The sequence below is a fragment of the Aethalodelphis obliquidens genome, unplaced genomic scaffold (genome assembly GCF_003676395.1).
Source record: "Aethalodelphis obliquidens isolate GAN/ISIS:26980383/991018 unplaced genomic scaffold, ASM367639v1 scaffold102, whole genome shotgun sequence".
NCBI classification, from domain to species: domain Eukaryota; kingdom Metazoa; phylum Chordata; class Mammalia; order Artiodactyla; family Delphinidae; genus Aethalodelphis; species Aethalodelphis obliquidens.
The window spans coordinates 3224991-3245692 of record NW_020838046.1 but is presented as its reverse complement, the minus strand read 5'-3'; the positions used below and the strand labels follow the sequence as shown (position 1 = coordinate 3245692).

The following is a 20702-nucleotide window of genomic DNA, read 5'->3' as shown; positions in this document are numbered from 1 at the left end:
AGTCACAAAGCCATTTTGGAAAATGATCCTTTGTTGCCTGCCTTCTCTCATTTTTTGTTATGTGAGAGTCCCATATACCCATATACCATGGGACTCGATTTAAAATAAACAATGAATAGATTAAAAAAATAATTAAACATGGAGAACAATAAGGACCTTGTTTGGGAGCCCACAGGGAAAGCAAAACAGCATTGTATCATGAGACTAAGTTTATCAGGCATTTGGCCCAGTTTCCTAGTCATCTAAAATCTCTCCTATAATGCACATTCAAGTGCACAAGGAAACCAAACTCTACTAATCACCATTCTTTGCTTAAATACTTTCAGAAATAAGAAACTCACCTAATGAAATACTGATTATTTACTAATTATTTCCAAGTGGTAGAATTACCTTAATTACATTGAGCTAAAAAAAAATTCTGATTCCTAAAATGCTGTGCTGAGTTTACTTCAGTACTAGAATAACCAGTGTAACCTCAGATCTAATGCTGTAGCTTTATTATGCAAATTATATACATGTGAAAATAAATATAATCTAGAATGTTATTGTCCTTATATGCAGTCTTTCCTAGAGTCAACTAAATGAGCTTTGGCATCTCAAGATTTCTTTTTTGGTTACTTTTTAGCTATTACAGTTTTATATGCTAAATAATTTAGGCAAGATAATTTAATTTGTTTCCAAGTAGATAGAGCATCAGCAAAGGCTAAAATTGCCTTGCCACAACAACCAAAATAACAAAATTTGTGTCATCAACACTAAAACACACACCATTTGGATTTCCTTCTGAGAAACTTCGAGCCTCTCCACATGAACCTCCCCTACCTGTCAGTCTCCCCAGCATGAAGAGCCCTAAATCATGGATCCAGGATCTGCCTCGCTCTCTTGTAACCCAAATGCGGACTGTGCTTTTTTTCTTGAGAGCAGGAATTTGCCATCTTTTGCTGGCGTTGGATGCTGCGAAAGCAGACTTCTCCTTTCAATAACTATGTGTTCTTGAGGACTTGGCTCTTCCGATAATCCTGTTCCCCAGACATTCTTCTGTAATTTGCCAATCAAATTAGTAAACCATGGAACCAACCTTTTGAGATTCAACTCTTCCCACTGAGGCTTAGATGTCGGTAACACTCGGGATAGATGCAATTCTTACATTCTTTTGGAAGTATAATTTTAAAATTTAGCTTAAGATCGGTCCCAATGATATTTAACTAAAAATTAAATCAATTTAAAAAGTGTCTTTTTTAAATCTAGCAAGCATGTAATTAGTGTGAGTGGCTACCCTGAGGACTGAATGTATGACAGCTGTTTTTTGTTGAATGGCATTTCTCCAAGCTTTTTTTTTTTTTTTTTTTTAATTTTTTGCGGTACGCAGGCCTCTCACTGTTGTGGCCTCTCCCGTTGCGGAGCACGGGCTCCGGATGCTCAGGCTCAGCGGCCATGGCTCACGGGCCTAGCCGCTCCGCGGCATGTGGGATCTTCCCGGACCGGGGCACGAACCCGTGTCCCCTGCGTTGGCAGGCGGACTCTCAACCACTGCGCCATCAGGGAAGCCCTCTCCAAGCTTTAATTACAGGTGAGACTAAATTTTAAAAACTCATGACTGCAAATTCATTCATTCATTCAATTAAAGCAATCTGTACCCAAGCTCATTCTGAGTGTTAATCTGTCGATCTAACACAAAAATGCAATTTGAGAATTAGGAGATGAATTGGAAAAGAAAAAGTTCTTAACCCATCCATAATATAGCAGGATTAAAAAAAAAATTCAAGTGTATGGAAGTCTGTCTAACTAAAGACCAAATTTATTAATATTTCTAGTTAAATGAAATTTGTCTCTTTTAATTTAAAATAAAATATTAAACGATTGAACAAATTAAAAAAATTAAAATTGCATTTATTTTGGATAGTTTTTGATGATCCATTTAGTCAGCAAATATGCATTTAGCACCTACTACGTGCTTGGGGCTCATCCATGCATTGGGATTCACCAGTGAATCAAACACTATAGCCTGATGAGGTAGGCTGACATAATTCCTTATATATTGATGTTTGATTTAATTAATATAATTAAAAATATATTCATAATAATATGATTTCAAAATAATATGATTCATGTATATATATTTTTTAGGAAACTTGGAGAAGAAAATACAGACAAAAATATATCTTTTTAAATGTCTATTGTACTGTCTCCCAGAATTAAATGTCTCATATCTTACCTTCCAAACTTTTTTTTGTGTGTCCCACACGTGGGGTAGTATAACTGCATTACTACTTATAGCCTATAGCTTGGCATATGTGCAGGTAATTTTTTTAGCCTGTATCTTGGCCTGTTTTTTCAGATAATTTTACAGCTAATTTGCATCATAGGTCTTTTCTCGTGCTGTTGAATTTTGGAAAAATAATTAAATACCATTTATGGACTGCATGATAGTCCACTCTTTGGGGTAGGGTTTTTATATCTGATCCCAAATCCAGATCTTGTAATTCCTACATGTCTGCAGAAAGAATATGAGAGTCCTTATAGGGCCTGCCGAGCACACCAGAAGCATCATCAAACACAAGACCTAGAACTAGAGGTAAGACAAGGCTCATTTCTACAACCCTGCATTTGCTCACATCTCGAATTTCTCACATTTAATATATGGATGTGGTTTACAACACCTCCTTCAGAGAGTGTTATAAATCTCACACAGGACCTTGCATGTATTAATTTATTCCAGAAGCTATAGTGGCCCCTTACTCTATGCATGCTCAGAGTGAAGGTACTTTGGAGTAAAATTTGAATAAGAACCTTGAACCCATCAAATCACTTAAAAAATTCTTAACGTAAATTCATTTTGAATATAACATTACTGAATAAATCTAATTTTATTAACATGTACATGTGCTGATTGGAGCTCATATGCATGGGAAACAGGCCAAGGGCCAGCATTATTCCCACTGCACTGATCAGTGTCTTAGAGACCTTCAGTTATCACTCACTGTCACAAGGAGCCTTCTCTGCCCCAAACTTTCTCTGAATCCCCTCCATAGAAGTACCCCTTACATAGCCAGTGAAAGCTGAAGCTGTGTCTACAGAGGACATTAGACAACCTTAAGCTCAGTGAATTATCAATATAGACTCAGGGGAAAAGGAACAATAAAAATGCAGGATACAACTGCTGAAATGAAAACCAACAGATAATGAAATACTACTCAGCCATAAAAAAGAACGAAATAATGCCATTTACAGCAACATGGATGGACCTAGAAATTATCAGGTTAAGTAAGTCAGACAGAGAAAAACAAATACCATGTGATATCACTTATACATAGAATCTAAAGTATGATACAAATGAACTTATTTACAAAACAGAGATAGACTCACAGACATAGATAAACTTATGGTTATCCAAGGGGAAAGATGGAAAAAATTAGGAGTTTGGGGTTGGCAGATACAAACTACTATATATAAAATAGATAAACAATGTCTTACTGTATAGCACAGGGAACTATATTCAATATCCTGTAATAAACCATAATGGAAAATAATATAAAAAAGAATACATATGTATATACTTATATAGACACACATATGTATGTGTAACTGAATCACTTTGCTGTACACCAGAAACTAACACAGCACTGTAAATCAACCATACTTCAATTAAAAAACAATAAAAAAAGAGGAAAAACTGAGAAAAAAAAACAACCAATAGAGATCTTTTTAAAAACCACAAGCAGGAAGGAAAGTGCTGTGTCAGTTGCTTTTGAGGTTTGTGCTGGCTGTTTTTTTGTTGTTTTCATTACAGAGTGGGCTGAGCTTGGGGCTAGGAGATTATAAATTCCCGAAGCTGAGGCAAAGGTGTGGCCAAGAGATCTGAGAACCTTGCTGAAAAAGACTCAGGCTAGGAAAGAAAATAAGGATGTCCTGGAGAGATGGTTCAGGAGCCCAAAGCCACCATGTCAAAGTAGTTAGGAAAGGTGAGCAGGGAGGAATGGTCAGAGGAGGAGAATCCTGTGTCAGAGAAGGCAGAACACATGTGAAGTGGAGTATTAGAGAAGGATGATGGCAAGGGGTGAGGATATTAACTAAAAGATTTAGAACTATGCACTCTGCAAATGAATCAGAGAAAGGAGTCAGGGTAAGGATCCAGGAGTGGGTGCACCAAAATGTGGTTAAGATGTGTTTTATTCACCCCAGAAGAATGATCATGAGAAAACACAAATTTAATTTAGACCAATCCTATTAAACAAGAAAGTGCTCAGGAAGGCATTTGTAAATACAGTGACATCTACTTATAATCCAGTCCACTACTTACCTGCACAAATGCGCTGGAAGGAAAATTTGGTTTTTTAAGAACAGCGGTACAGAGGTCATTCCTAGCCTCCCAATGCTAGAGACAAAGCCAAGCTTAAATTCAGTGACCCTAGAACCAGTCAGGGAAGAAGTGCCATCTGATGTCAGCTCACCCAGTCCATCTCACCCTCCTGAAAACCACTTTGACCCCCACATCCAAGGTCAGTGACCTTCCCTTAGCCTTTTAGGCACTCGGAAATCTGCATTCAGGTGAGCTGAGTTATTAATTCCTCTATACATTTGAGCAATATGATGCTTTATTATGTCTCCAAATAACATAGAAATGTGTTCTAGCATCTTAGAGAGTCACAGCAATATAAGTCAAAATCATATATGTAAAATGTAGAAAAATATGGATCTCACATTTGACATAGTCACTGAAATTTTATCCTCCATTAGCTTCTAGGATAAACTGTACTGATTCTGTTCATTCATTCCCACACTCATTTATTCAACCAGTATTCATTGGGTGTCTTATGTGTCAGTTACTCTTCAAGTTACTAGGGATATAATATTGAAGAAAATAGAAAAAAAAAATCTCCTGCTTACATTCTAATTATCCATTTATTTTGCTATTTCTTCTCTTTTTCTTTAATTAAATATAAATACTACATGCCAGAACCTGTATCAAATGTGTGACATCTATTAGCTTATTCAATCCTCTGAACAGCCCTGTAGGAGTGGCACTAACAATGTCCTAATATTTTAAAGGAAGTTTGGTAGAGAAACTTGTCTAAAGCCCCTTATCTAGCAAGTGGCACAGTCTTCAGCCTGGGACCAGGGCCTGCTTTTCTATTGTTGAGACTTTTGCCCTTTTCCTTTCTTTTCTAAATTCACATCTTTGATGTTCTGCTCATAACTGTCTCTTCTTGGTCTCAAAGAATCTGTCTGTTTTAATTATCCACCTAACCTTTAGGTAGACAACTTCAAAACCCTTTAGGCCCTGCCCTCCACCAAAGCTCCAGGACAAGCCCTGGGCCTTAGAATGAGGACCCACAAACCACACAGGAGCTGCAAGGACCTGAGTCATCTGTCCCTGCCTCCCACTGGGACCTTATCCACTGCCACTCATCCTCACCTCGAACACAAACCAGCCTGCTTGGCTGCCTCATGTCCTGGGGCAAACCTGCTCCCTCCAGCAGCAGTTCATCTTGTGTACCCTGTGCCCTCTGACTGTTCTGCTTGATAGAGTCCCCTTCCTATGCTCAGCCTGTAGTCACCCTTCAGTTATTAACTCAGAGACTCCCAAGGGCCAAACTCCAACCCCACAGGCTAGTTCAAAGCCCTGTTATATTCTTGCAGCACTGGTGAGTGTCCTTTCTCCCAGGTATTAGTTTATACTTTTATGAGTTCTCCTGATGCATCTTAAGGTTCCCTTGAGAGCTGGGTCATTTGTCTTTTGCTTACCTTTGTGTCTGAGACTTGCAGTTTGTGCTGAGGAACACATATTGAAGGACTGAAGGATTTGCTACAGGCATGCCATGCGCATCTTTGCTTTAAACTCAACAAAATGAAAATTACATTTTGTGCAGATGACAGACACTTTCCACATTTGTCTACTTTCTGGCTGACCTAATGACCTCACCATATTCATCCCAAGTAGGGATCACGTCCTTTCTGTCAAATCATCTCTCTTCTTCTATATCTTTCTCAGCCTTCGCCACCTCACAGGTGCCACATATGCTTGAATTATTTCTTATAACCAATGCCTTAACCTACAGCTTTGCCACCTCCAAGATATGCTTTGCAACAATCACAACATGTGTGCAGTCATTATAGGACTCACTGAACTGGGCCAGGTATTTATTTAAATGCTTTGCATTGTTGTTGGGCTATAGACCCATCATTATTATACACACATTTTTTTTGGATCTCCCTATCAACCCACCTACCCAAATTTTTTATCATGGGCTAATTAACAGGAGGTAGAAAAAATAAAGTTTGGAAAAAAAAAAAACTTTAAGAAATCATTATGCCGTATAAGGATAAGAAGGTCATGGGGTAGTTAGAAAATAATGGAAGGAAGGAGCTAAGCAATTCTCCAAATTTACTGACAGTGAAAACATGAGAATTCGGGTTCCAATAAGGTATACTATGAGGGATTCCGTTAGAAATGATCAGTTTCCTAGGAGGCTAGGGTAACTAGAATGTTAATTTTATCCTTGTGGTTGAGGGTGCCTGAGTTACAACTTTTCCCTGGGAGTAGCTCATTTGGACTCTAGCCAGCGGATAAAACCCATCTTGGGTCTGTTTCTCACGCTGTGGGGTTCCTCCCTTCTGTGCCAGACCACCAGGGGAGATAGCGCAGGCAGCTGGGGAAGGCGGCTCTGCTATCAGCAGGGCCGGGCGAGGCCCGGCCGGCCATGGCCTCGGGGGGGCCCGGGGAGCGGCTGTGCGAGGAGGCTAGGTGCCCAGTGTGCCTGGATTTCCTGCAGAAACCGGTCAGTGTGGACTGCGGCCACAGCTTCTGCCTCAGATGCATCTCCGAGTTCTGCGAGAAGTCCGACAGTGCACAGAGCGGCCTCTATGCCTGTCCGCAGTGCCGGGGTCCCTTCAGGCTGGAGAGCTTCCGCCCCAACAGGCAGCTGGCCAGCCTGGTGGACAGCGTGCGGCAGCTGGGGCTCGGCGCGGGGCCCTCAGGGGCGCGCCTGTGTGTGAGGCACGGCGAGGAGCTGAGCCGCTTCTGTGAGGAGGACCAGGAGGCTCTGTGCTGGGTCTGTGACACCACCCCAGAGCACAGGAGCCACCGCACAACACCGCTGCAGGAGGCCGCCAGGTGCTACCAGGTGAGAGGTGTTACCACGGCACGTGGAGGGCCACGATTCCTGGGTCTGGAAATGCTGATCTGTAACAGGGGAGCCGACTGAGTCAGAGGTGTGAAGAGTGCCTTGCTAGGGACAGAGCCAAATGCTACCACCTGATCTGAATGACCTGTGCCCTCCGCACCAACCACCCTCCTGGCTCACATTCACCTTGAGGTCTCCATGCCTTTGCTCCGTGCACACCCCACCTTTAGGGACCCCTGTTCAGGAGCTCAGACATACCATTATTTTAGGTTGCCCTCCTCTCCCATGAAATTCTCCCTGGACATTTAATTTCATGCTGGTCTTAATTTTCCTGATGTTGGTAATCTGCGTTCCACAGCTAGAGCTCTGATGTAGAGGGCTGTGTTGTCCAATGGGCTCTTAGTTACAGGTGCGCATAGTTATTGGAAACACTTCCGAATAACTATCATTTGTATAATGTCTTGCTTTTGCATAGTGTTTATCTCTATGTTAATTAATATTGTCACCAAAACACATTTTAAAAAAATTTTTATTTTATTTTGGAGTACGGTTGATTTACAATGTTGTGTTAGTTTCAGGTGTACAGCAAAGTGATTCAATTATATATATACATATCTCCCTTCTTTTTCAGATTCTTTTCCAATATAGGTTATTACAGAATATTGAGTACAGTTCCCTGTGCTATGCAGTAGGTCCTTGTTGATTATCTATTTTATATGTAGTAGTGTGTATATGTTAATCCCAAACTCCTAATTTATCCCTCCCCCGCCCTTTTCCACTTTGGCAACCATAAATTTGTTTTTGAAGTCTGTGAGCCTATTTCTGTTTTGTAAATACGTTCATTTGTATCATTTTTTTAGATTCCACATATAAGTGATATCATATGATATTTGTCTTTCTCTGTCTGACTTACTTCACTTAGTATGATAATCTCTAGGTCCATCCATGTTGCTGTAAATGGCATTGTTTCATTCCTTTTTATGGCTGAGTAATATCCCATGGTATATATGTACCACATCTTCTTTATCCGTCCATCTGTCAATGGACATTTAGGTTGTTTCCATGTCTTGGCTATTGTAAAAGTGCTGCAGTGAACATTGGGGTGCATAAAGCAACCTTCATGTTTGAACATTTGCTAAGAATAGTTTCTGGATGGGCACAGGGCTCTGATCACCTTTAAAGCCTGCCAATGCATGTTACTCTGAAGTAGAAATCCAGTAGCTAAGCACACAGGCCCTTCTCTAGTCAACACGTATTTGTGGACTTATGATGTAAGCATCCTCAATGAAAAGGTGACTCATATTGGAGTACCTGGCCCACAAAAGTGGCATCTGTGAAACCCTATGAATAAGATTCTCCCTGCTGGTGCTCATCAAAAGTTTTTAGACATATTCTGAACACATTTAAATTCTCAATATCTGGAACGGCTGCTAGCACAAAGGAGGTTAAAGTCATCTTTAATCTACTGACCTTTACCTGAAGTACTATCACGATGAAATAAAGTGCAAATATCGACTTTCTAAAATAATAATAAATTTAATTAACAAATTATTATTAATAATGTATAATTTATAATATTTTGTATATTTATATTATGTACTATAATTTATAATAACAAAATAATTAGTAATAATAATTATTATTATTTTAACTTTGATTGTTCTAAATCAAGGTTTGTGATTTTTTTTCCCTCAACTTCCCTCTGGACCTACCAAGAAATATCTTTCTTACTGTTTCTTCTTGATTTTGGTTGTCTTCTGCAAAATTCAGTTGCTAGCTACTGTTTTGAAATATATTCCTGCCTTTTTTTCTTTTAATCCATAAGGTACTATATATTGCATAGATAATGTCATATTTCTAAGGAAGTTTTCTCTATTTCAGTAGCTCTTCAACTAAATACCAAATAAATATCTTCTAAACTCCTTAACCTATCAGTCAAGACATTCTAATGCCCTAAGTTTTCTTACTATAGCTCTTGTCTAAACCAATCATTCGATCCAGCAAAACTAGCCTAATCACTGTTGTCCCCAAACATGCCACAGGTTTTTACCTCCTTGCTTTTGCTTACAATTTCCTTTGTCCATAAGTGTTGAAGTATTCTATTCCTTCCAAACACTAAAAAAATTGCTAGTTTTTTCATCTTTTTAAATGCCTCCATGGATTCTACTTCTATTTTATGTGCTCTACCTTAGAATATTATCTTTAAAAAAGAACAACCTTGATGTGTAGGACTTGTTCAGTGACTTTGGGAAGAATTTCATTTTTTGTTTGCTAGTTTTTGTTTTTGTTTTGTTTTTTCTGAGACTTATTGAATGACTTTGAGAAGAGTTTTAAAATGTGTGTATGTGTCTATCTTTGTGTGTGTTATTTGTAAATAAAATACATGTGTTTACCTCTAGCAGGGGTCCTAGGGTTGAAAGAGATTTACTTTTCATTAAATTATTTTTCTACCCCTTGTAAGATTTATGACATTCTGTATTTCTTTTTCATTTAGTAAATATTAACTTACAAGTTTTCTTCTGCCAAATATAATAAATACACTTCTGATTATAAAGTAATAAATAACTGTAAGCAGTTGAAATATATAGATATAAGGAATAGCATCACTTTTCAACCAAGAATTAGTATATGAGATTTTGTTTATTGAATATATTTTCATTGGTCTCTGCCTAGTTTTTATATATTCATCATAAGGATTTTTATTTTTCAAACTTGGTGCAAAGTTGCATGAAGTATACTTATTTTAATTTTCTTTATACTTGTATTTCTTGTCATTAAATATTCTGCAATGCCTTATTTTAATTCCATCCTGTGAAAATAAAATTTTCTCACTCCCGTATTTTTAACACTTTGGTTAATTACAGTTTTACTATTTAAAATACAATGAACACACTTTTAGATACATCTTTGATTCCATCTGGCATCAACATTTAAAAACATATTTATGTTTAACAGTTATTAACGAGGTCGAACATTTTTATATGTTTTCTAGGGCCTGTTTTAGCTGATCTTTGTATTTCCCCTCATACCCAGTCAATATTAAGTACTGAATGAGGGTATCTGTAATGGCTGCTGCATATCTTCCCAAACAGGTAAAGCTCCAGATGGCCCAGGAACATGTGAGGAAAGAGATGGAGGAAGCCTTGACTCAGGAGGCCAGTGTGGGAAGGAAAACTATCATTTGGAAGGTGAGAGAATATTGGGGTTCAGGAGGCTAGCCTATTTGAAGAATCCAAATTTGGGTCACTAAATCATTCTTCCACCAGCACTCCAGCACTTTTGTTCCATCTACAAAGGTACTCAAGAAAAAAAATCTCAGTTTCACCCTGGATCACCTCATCCCCTCAAATTATATTGTACAGTTGTGTTCTTTTTATCTCTGTTAATATGACCCCAATCCAAGTTGTAAATAAACTTTACTGATCTTGATCTTACTCACTCACTTGATTTTACTCATCTTAACTCACTGCATCACCTAGAACAGAGTTTTGTACTGCCTGTACTAGTTTAAAAAATGTACATTTGTTAGATGAATGAAATAGTAAATATTTCACATCACTTATATATATGAAATACAGGTTAATAGTCATCATCTTACATATAGAAAGACAGTCTGAATTTTCTTTTTCAGTCATCCATAAATATTTTTTATCTTTATTATACCTCATCAGCTCTCTTATTTATTTATTTATTTATTTATGGCTGTGTTGGGTCTTCGTTGTTGTGCATGGGCACAGCTCTAGTTGTGGCAAGTGGGGGCTACTCTTTGTTGCGGTGTGCGGGCTTCTCACTGCAGTGGCTTCTCGTTGCGGAGCATGGGCTCTAGGCATGCAGGCCTCAGTAGTCGCGGCACATGGGCTCAGTAGTTGTGGCTCGCGGGCTCTAGAGCACAGGCTCAGTAGTTGCGGCGCATGGGCTTAGTTGTTCCATGGCATGTGAAATCTTCCCGGACCAGGGCTCAAACCCATGTCTCCTGCATTGGCAGCTGGATTCTTAACCACTGCACCACCAGGGAAGCCCCTCATGAGCTCTTTTTTTCTCTTACCTATTTATACATACACACACACAAACATACACAGAGTGATTCTGAACCTGGCGTAGTGCTGCCTTCCAAGAGATATTTTGTAATATGTGTAGATGTTTTTGGTTGTCACAACTGGGAGATGGTGGGTGCTCTACTAGCAACTCATGTGTAGAGGCCAGAAATGCTGCTAGACACCCTAATGCACAGGACAGTCACATCTCCCCCAAAAAAATCACAGCAAAGAATCACCTGGTCTAATGTCAATAGGGTCAATATTGAGAAGCTGTATATGGAAATTACACAGGTGTTTTTATTTATATAATATGTATTATAATATATATAGAATCTATTTTATAGAATATTTCTCTTCTCTGTCCTTCTCCAAGGAACCCTTTTATTTTTATAATTCTTTCTTCTTTTCTCAAAAATTTTGTCTTGTGCTCTGTTTTCTGACAATATTTTCATAAGGATTATTTTTGCTGTATTTTTCTTCTGTGATAAGTCTTATCTTTTCCCATAGTTATGTATATTATTATGTAAAGTTCATTGATAGTGATGTTTATTGATAATTTTTATTCTTTTTATGCTAACAATCCAAGTCAATTGTTTTTAATCCTGACCTGATCACAAATTTACAGAATCAGAAATTCCATATCTGAGATATGGGTTCCTTCATTTTTTGAACCCTCCGCTGATTATTCTAAAGTAGAGATGATTCTAAGATCCCTGTCCTATGCCAAATAAACTAGCATGATTTTTACCTTTGAAAATGTATCTATGTGAGCCAAAAGCAACAAGCATGGGCTTAAATAAACTCTAAATTCTGTGAAAACCCTTAGCCTTTCTGTATCTGTAGATATAATTGTAGTACTCAGAAGGATGATATGAGAGAAGAGTGAATTGCAACTAAAACCCTCTGGACCATGTTATCTCTTATGACCCAAATATAATTCCACTGTTTTTCAATGACTGAGTTATTAGCACCACTCCTCAATAGCACAGCCTCCAACATGGAGAATGGGGGAGAAATTCAATGAGTTGTACCTTTCAGATCAGAATATGGAATTCACAGTTGGTTGACTTTAAAGAGGTCAGAATTATATGAATCTAGTTGTTTAGAAAGTGGCAGAAGGAGGTAGAAATGGGAAATTGGAGGAAAGAGTTGAATCTTATGAAATTTGAGGAAAATCGTTATTAGAATTCTTTTAAAGGCACTAGCTTGTGTTCTTAAATTGAACCAAAATGGTATAATGTTTAATAATGGACCAGAGAATTCAAAATGTGGAGAGACTATGGGAGGGCAATTTGCCTCTTAGTCTTAGTTTAAAGCTACTTTTCCACACACCAGTCTCCAGAGAATAAAATTTAGATATATTAATGCTGTATCGAAATGTGTTCCTTAGGTCTATTAAAAAATTATAGAGGTGAGATTTGGGTAGAAATCAAGATGAGTTCCCTGAACCTTTGCAATAAGTGACCTGAGAATAACTTATTTCTTTCTTGGCTCTGCAGAGAATGTTAGCCTTATAGTTTCATGATTACCACATTATTGAGGAATATTTTCTAATCTCTATAAACATTTTCTTATTCACATTTACAAATCCAGGTCTCTCTAATCTCTCTTCATAATTCAGTTATTTCCACACAGTTCTCATTCCAGTGACTAATAGTAAATTTTAACTTCTATTGAGCAACGACTCTATAGTCACTGTGCTCAACAGTTTGATATTTAATTCTAATTCCCAGACCCTTCTTTTCCCCCATTTTATATATGGTACTGAAACTTGAATATGAAAGTGCCTTGTCCTCAAGTCCATGGAAATGGGATCCCAAATCCAACAGTATTTCTCAAACTCTAAGTTTGAAAACTCTAGCAGGCCACTTCTCATGAGTAGTCTCTGGCTTCTGCATGTTGTTAAAATGCAGTGGGTCCGTTCATAGAGTTATGAAGATGAGATCACTCCAGACATTGCCTTCTCCAGCTTCGTCATCCCATCCGTGAAGGTGGAGGCCAAATGCTCTGCCCCAACTGCTGATCATTCGATGCACTGTGTCACTCCAGGAGAAAGTGGAAACGCAGAGGCAACGCTTCAGGTTGGAGTTTGAAAAGTATCGTGGCTTACTAGCCCTGGAGGAGCAACTGCAGCTTAGAAGACTGGAGGAGGAGGAACGAGCCACCCTGCAGAGACTGCGGGAGAGCAAGAACCGGCTGGTTCAGCAGAGCAGAGCCTTGAAGGATCTGGCAGAGGAGCTGGAGGAGAGGTGCCAGCGCCCAGCTCTGGGTCTGCTGGAGGTGGGGCTGGGTGCCTGGGAGGGGAGGGATGGGTAGACTTGAGAACAGGGGGACAAATAGCAGCTTTCAGAGACAAACAGCTTAAGCATTTATGATCTTTAGGGAAAGGGCACCCTAGAATTTACTTGAAAAGCATCTTAATTCTTAATCCTAGCATCAGAATCTGAAGGGACCCTAGAGAATCATATAAAATAGTTCATACTAAAGACAAAACTTAAGTATTTTTAAAACTAAAATCAATTTAATGATTTACAGATGATTAAACAGAAAAAGGACAATCTATAACCTCAAAATCGGTCGATGATGATATTGCTGTATTTCAGTGATGGCCAATCCAAAAAAGTCTTATTAACCCATTTAAATGTCAATAACCAAAAGTATGAGTAATATTTTAAATTGTCCATCTTGAAATTCGCACGTTAATTTTTAAGACAAATGCTAATTTTCTAGCCCATATTGCATGACTATTCCAGGTGTGGTAGGGAGAAATTGCCTGGGCTCCATGCAGCTTGCCCATGCTATATTTGAGATTATAGAACAAAGAGACAAATAACAGGGAAAAGGAAATATTTCCTTTTAATCCTCCTTGAAGGCATTAAATCCCAAGTGAATTGAGAAAGTCATCGTTGTTGCTGGATGCATGCTATCATGATAGAACTCACTGCAATAGAAATTTTCTGGGCACGCTTCATTGTATCTCATCCCCAGTGCCTCATTTAGGGATTTCTGAACTAAGTAATTCCTATCCTCATGCAAGTACTGTGATAAATAGCACTGGTTACAGAGTGGGGGGTCATTAAATGAATGCATTTACAAAACATTTTTATTTAATTTGTCCCATTTTGTCTTCAATATATCTATATATCAGTAAAATTTGTGTTGTTGTTATTAGTATTGTTATTATTATTTTTATTAGTATTGCTATGCCCACTTCCTAGTGAGCAAACTGTCAGAAAGGAATAAATTTTCTAAATTTCAGACAGTAAATAAACACAAGAACTCTGGCATTTTCAGTAATATTCATTGTCTCATCTTACCATATCTCAAAACACAGTGTATATACAGTTATTGTTTATTAGCACTGAAGAAATGTTAAAATGTCTTATAAATCTTAGGGGGAATATATTCTCAAATAATTTAGTTTCATTTTTATACCCTCTTTTCCCTTTCTTTCTCAGTACCAGTAAGCTATATTTCACCCGCAATGGCCAAAAACAAGGCCTGTCATTCTGATGAAAAGTAAAGCTAATCATTTCCCTGTTTTTATGCCCCGTCAAAATTAATCTAACAGGTAGCTATTTTTTAGAGGGAGAGGGGAAATGCAATGCAGGTGATTTATTTAATAATCTACTTTGAGATAAAATGTTGCTAGATATTAATGACTTCTATTTTTATCCACTTAGGTAATTTAGACATGGTATGTTGGTTCAAAGAATGAGGAATTTAGGGTTTTCTTAAAAGGACATTGAGAGCAACATTTTATGTCTAACCTTTCACTGTTACTCAACTAAATTCTGAAGATACTTAGAATCTGTTTTTACCCTAATTGCATTCACAGAATGTAACTCTTTACTAAAATATTGAAATGTCAGAATTATCAATTCAGAAAATAGTTAAACCAATAGATATTATAGGAATTAACCTAAACTTTGTGTGGTCTGATTTTATTTTAATAGAGGCAAACTGATTATATTATTTTAAATTCATGAGAAAACTCAACAACAGCCTGTTTTTAGCTTTTATTGAGAGTCATGTTTCTTATAGTTTTACCTTAATAGTTAATGATTTCCAATAATTCCTAAAGAGATGTTCATGGTGTGTCCCCAGTCTGTCAAAAGCAGTTCAGAGGTCTAACTCACACCTACTTGTTTCTCTTTCACTTTCAGGGTGCGGGAGGAGCCTTGAGCCGGTATGTTTACTTTCTGAATCAAAGAATGGGTTGGGAGAGGCTGGGGAGGTTGGTGGATAACCCTACTGAGAACTGTGGGTTCTGTGCTCTTCTCAGAAGTAAGAGTGTCACACGGCTGGATCTGGAGACCATCCCCATGGAGCTGAAGACAATGTGTCGCATCCCTGGGATGAGGGAAATGTTGAGAAAGTTCCAAGGTAGGCTGCATTTTAGAGCTCGAGGAACTATGATACCTGGAATTTGGCTCTTACTGCAATTTGTTACTGTACCAGTCAGGCTATAGTAACAAACAGGACCCGAAGTTTAGTGGCTAAAATCAGAAAGGTTTTATTTCGAGATCATGTTTTAGGTTGATTATTAGATTGTGGAGGCTTTAATTTCACATAATCTCACTCTGGGGACCCGTGCAGACAGAGCCCCACCTCCTTCCTGTTGCTGGTAGCCATGGAAAAGGGCAAGATTATGATGAATCATGCACTACTCCGAAGTGGCACACAGGGCTTTCCTGAGGATTTTATTGATAGAAGTGAGTCATACATTTATGCCAAACTATAAGGGAGGAAGGAAGAGAGCACCGTGCTCAGAATAAAAAAAAAAGAATGTTGAGATACTTCTGAATAGTCTGAAAGAATATCAGAGTCACTGACACCCATATAAGCTACATTTGGTTAGAATGGTGGGCTTGAAAGTGACATTAGCTGTGATATAAGTAACATTACTTCTAATCAATCTCCATTTCCTTGTTTATAAAATGCTAAAATATTGTATTGTTTGGAGGACAAAATGAAACATTTGAAAACAAAAAATCATCAATATATGAAAGCATTGCAGTGTATCAAATAATATAAGGTTTGGATTATTTTATTATCTGGCAATTTGATGAATTTCTTAAATTAGATAGTTAATAAAGCCAAAAATATTCAGTCAATTATATTTAAGTACTCTCTGTAGGCACTATGGTGTTATAATTAGTTTGTTTGGTCCTATTATGTTGTTTTTTAAAACAGTAACGGTTCAATACTTTTAATTTCTTTTTTATATTCAATTTATACCAAGTAATGAAAACAGACAGTGGCTAAATAGTGGCTTTATTACTTACAGGGAAACCACTTTGTCTCATGATGAGAAAACCCATCTTATCAGTCCTGTTCAATGATTTAATCAATGTTCTGATGGGCAAAGCAATATGTACTAACTGCATGAAATGTTGCAAGTTACTACACTCTCATAATCAGTGTCTCCATATTCCCACTTATTTTTACTGAATTAACTAATCAATTCCACAAATATTGTGTATTTTATGACAGCAACTCTTCTAAACATTGAATATAAAATTGAACAATAACATCAACTTACAAATCTACAGCTTCATGTTGCATATATTTGCTTAAATTATGCAAAATACACAGAATGTTAGAAGATGATACAGAATATTGAAAAAAAGAATAAATTAAGGGTGGCTGGAAGTTCTGGGGTTAGGGCATCTAATTTGGAATTTGATCATCGAGGAAAGCATTCCAGGCATCAGAAATGAGTGCCAAGGCCTGAGATGGAAATATGGAAGATGCATTCCAGGAGTTATGAGGAGTTCTGTGCAGCTGTGGTGGAGTGAGTGAGGGGAGAGCTGGGGAGGCCAAGAAAAGTCCAAGTAGCACAGGACCCAACAGGCAGGCCACTGTGAGCAGTGCTTTACCTCCACGTGAAATAGAACATCAGTTAAAAGCTGTAAATGGAGGAATAGGATGATTGGATTAATGTTTTGTGGCGATCACTCTGTGTGCGTTATTGAGAATAAATTACAGAGGGGAAAGTCTTGATGTGGGAGAGCCAGTTAGGATCTGTTGTAATAATCCAATCAGAGACGATTGTCCATTGGACAAGGGTAGTAGTGCTGGAGGTGCAGAGAAATGGACAGAATCTTGGTATTTTGAAGGCAAAGCTGGCAAGATCTGCTGTTGGATTAGATGTGAGGTGTCAGAGAAGGAGAAACGTCGTGAATGATTCCAAGGTTTAAATCTCCAGAACTGGGTCATGAAATTGCTGTTTACATTGACAGGTGAAGTTGCAGGTGAGGCAGAAGAAGGGAAATGGGTTTTAGACACATCAATGCTGTGATGAACATTAAATATCCAAATGTTGATGTCAGGCACACAGACGAATTTACGCCTATGGAGTTCCGGGAGAAAAGTCTAGGCTAGAGATATATGTATACTTGGAATTAGTAAGCATATAAATGGAGTTTAATGAATGCAATGTGCCTGCCAGCCCCAGAACACATCAGAAGTGATCTGAGAAGGAGGCAAGAGGTCCCACTCCTGAGACCATTGGCTTCTCGAATAGCAGTGATGGAGCAGAAGAGGAGAAAACAGCAAAGGAGACCAAGAAGGGGAGGCCAGTGGAGAGGGAGGGAAAGCATGAGGACTGGTGTCTTTGGGAAAGAGAAGTGAGGTTTCCCAGGACGAAAGGATTCTCAACAGTGTTGAGTGCTACAGAAAAGGCATTTAAGGTGAACTTTAAGGACTGATCATTTATCAATGCATGGGGCACTGGGAAGAAGGAGTAGTTTGCTTAAGGTATTATTCTATCTTGGTGAGCAACTGAGTTTAAGAAAGAAGAGGTAGGGAGAGGAACTGGAGATAGATGTATTAACAACTATTTCACAGATTTATTTTCTTATAAATGGAGCAAAGAAGTGTGCTGGAGTGGGAATGGTGCATGATGACGTGAAATCTGTTAAATAGGCCTAACACAATTCCACGGAGACCCACTTTTCAATTCCCATTACTTATGACAGGAAAATCATATAATTTGGGAAAATCACATAATCTCTTGGACTCTGAGTCTCCTCATCTACAATATGAGGATGATAGTGGCACCCTTGAGGGTGGGGTTCCATGGGATAGTATAGATGATGTATTACTTATGTGACCCATTCAGGCTTGAGTATCAATAAAAGATAGTTAGAAGTGGTTTAGAGACAAATAAGAATAACAGTCAGCATATTAGTATTTGTTATTAGTATATTAAAAATTAAAATGTGATTAATGAAATTTACTAATTTTGAATGTTTACCAAAAAGACACTGAATATTTTACATCCTCCCTTCTTCACTGAGGTCATTTCATTTGTAGATGTATTTATTAATTATATGTACAAATAAAATTTCATATCAATCTCACTGGGACTTCACAGTATCAGTAGTAGTTTTCTATTGCTGCATAGCAAATTACCACAAACTTAGCTACCAAAACCACATCCATTTATTGGCTCACAGTTCTTCAGATCAGATAACCACATGGGATCAGCTGGCATCTCTGCTTAAGATTTCATAAGATCAGAAATCAAGGTGTTGACCAGGCTGGCCTTCTCTAAAGGATCCAGGGAAGAGTCCACTTGCAAGCTTATTCAGTTTGTTGATGTAAAGCAGTTCCTTGCAGTTGTGGGACTGAGATTTCTATCTCCTTGCTGGTTATCAGTTGGGGGGACTGAGATTTCTATCTCCTTGCTGGTTATCAGTTGGGGGTCACTCACCCTTCTCCTCAGCTGTGGCCCACTCCATCTTCAAAGGCAGCAATGACACATCAAATCCAAATCTCTCTGATTTCCACTTCTGGTGGCAGCCTGATAGCCAAAGAAACCTCTCTGATTTTAAAAGGTGGTTTTATTAGACCCACTCAGATAATCTCCCTCTTGTCACATAATATAACAGAATCATGAGAGTACCACCAGGGTCTGAAGGTCATGAGGCTCATCTTAGAATTCTTCCCACCATAGTAACAAAGCTTTGAAAGTGGTGGATTTTATACCAATGAATTTTTCCTATAGGCTTTGAGGAGAAAAAAAAATCCCAAGGGAGCTGTAAATTTTATTTTAAATGCAGATCTTCCAAAGAGCACCAAAGATCTTCCAAAGTGCTCTGGATAGAGATAAAAGGAATCTAAATGGTCATGCACATGGTTTGTCTTATCATCAATGGTTATGTTTGAACTGGGGCAGTAACGAGTCCTGGATTATGCAGACATAGCAGTGGAATACACTCAAAAGCAATGAAGCATATACTCATCGACCTGCAAGGTGAAATACATATTTTGTTATCTCTAGGAGTTATTAGAGGGAGAGTGAGGAATGGTGTGACAGTTCTCAATATCATGGCTTCCTAAGTTTTCACCAGTCTTTTCTGTTCTTTTACATGTTCCACAAAATTCTTTCTGCAGTTGACATAAAACTGGATCCTGCCACAGCACATCCTAGCCTCCTCTTGACTGCTGACCTGCGCAGTGTGCAGGATGGAGAACTATGGAGGGATGTCCCCAACAACCCTGAGCGATTTGACACATGGCCTTGTATCCTGGGTTTGCAGAACTTCTCATCAGGGAGGCATTACTGGGAAGTCATGGTGGGAGAAAGAGCAGAATGGGGGTTAGGTGTCTGTCAAGACACAGTGTCAAGAAAGGGGGAAACCACACCATCTCCTGAGAACGGGGTCTGGGCCATGTGGCTACTGAAAGGGAGTGAGTACATGGTCCTTGCCTCTCCATCAGTTCCTCTCCTCCACCTGGAACGGCCTCGCTGCATTGGGATTTTCTTGGACTATGAAGCAGGTGAAATCTCCTTTTACAACATCACACATGGGTCTTATATTTACACGTTCAATCACCTTTTCTCTGGTTTTCTTCGACCTTATTTTTTCATTTGTGACACGACTCCTCTTATCTTACCACCTATGACAGAAGTGGAGTTAGAAAATTGGGCATCCAGGGGTCATTTTCACCCTGCTTCTAACATTAGAGACGATCCTTCCTAAAATTCTGTTGCTAAGATACACCCCAAGCCTAGCAAAGTTTCCTGGAGTAGAATGGAGGGTATACGTATGTGAAGGCTCAACAGATGTCCCCATTTAGGTCAGCACCTCATTCCTTGTCACTATGGACATTTTCCCATAGGGGCAAAAGAGAAAATATAAAATATTTGTGTTTGGACAAGGATTGTATAGAATAGTAATTTTAGAAATGGAGCAGTCTTACCACTCCTTTCCCAAATGGCTCCACATACTTTCTTGATGTGTTTTCTTCAAATGAATGGACCTCATATTAAACAAAGATATCTATACATTTATTTTAATGTCTCATTCCTTTTAATATCTCTTCATTCCAATCTTCCATATATTAAGAATTAGAATTTAAGAATGGCAATTCTTAAATTGGTTCAGAACAGTCCAATATTGTTCTAGCATCAGCTCCGTAATTCTTTTTCTGCCTCCTTATTTTCCTTCTCTTATTCTCTCCTCTTTCTCTGTCTCTCTGCCTCTGCATCTTTCTGTCTCTGTCTCTCTCACTTTTGCTCTTTATTGCT

General features: G+C 38.4%; 1 protein-coding gene across 1 annotated transcript; it reads left to right on the top strand.

Moving 5' to 3' along the window:
• The first annotated feature begins 6635 nt into the window (after window positions 1–6635).
• On the top strand, window positions 6636–20465 carry TRIM58 (tripartite motif containing 58). Its single transcript, XM_027096421.1, has 6 exons — window positions 6636–7124; window positions 10217–10312; window positions 13211–13441; window positions 15328–15350; window positions 15447–15547; window positions 19565–20465. The coding sequence occupies exons 1-6, from the start codon at window positions 6702–6704 to the stop codon at window positions 20152–20154; spliced, it is 1464 nt and encodes a 487-aa protein (XP_026952222.1). The 5' UTR covers window positions 6636–6701; the 3' UTR covers window positions 20155–20465.
• Window positions 20466–20702: the final 237 nt, after the last annotated feature.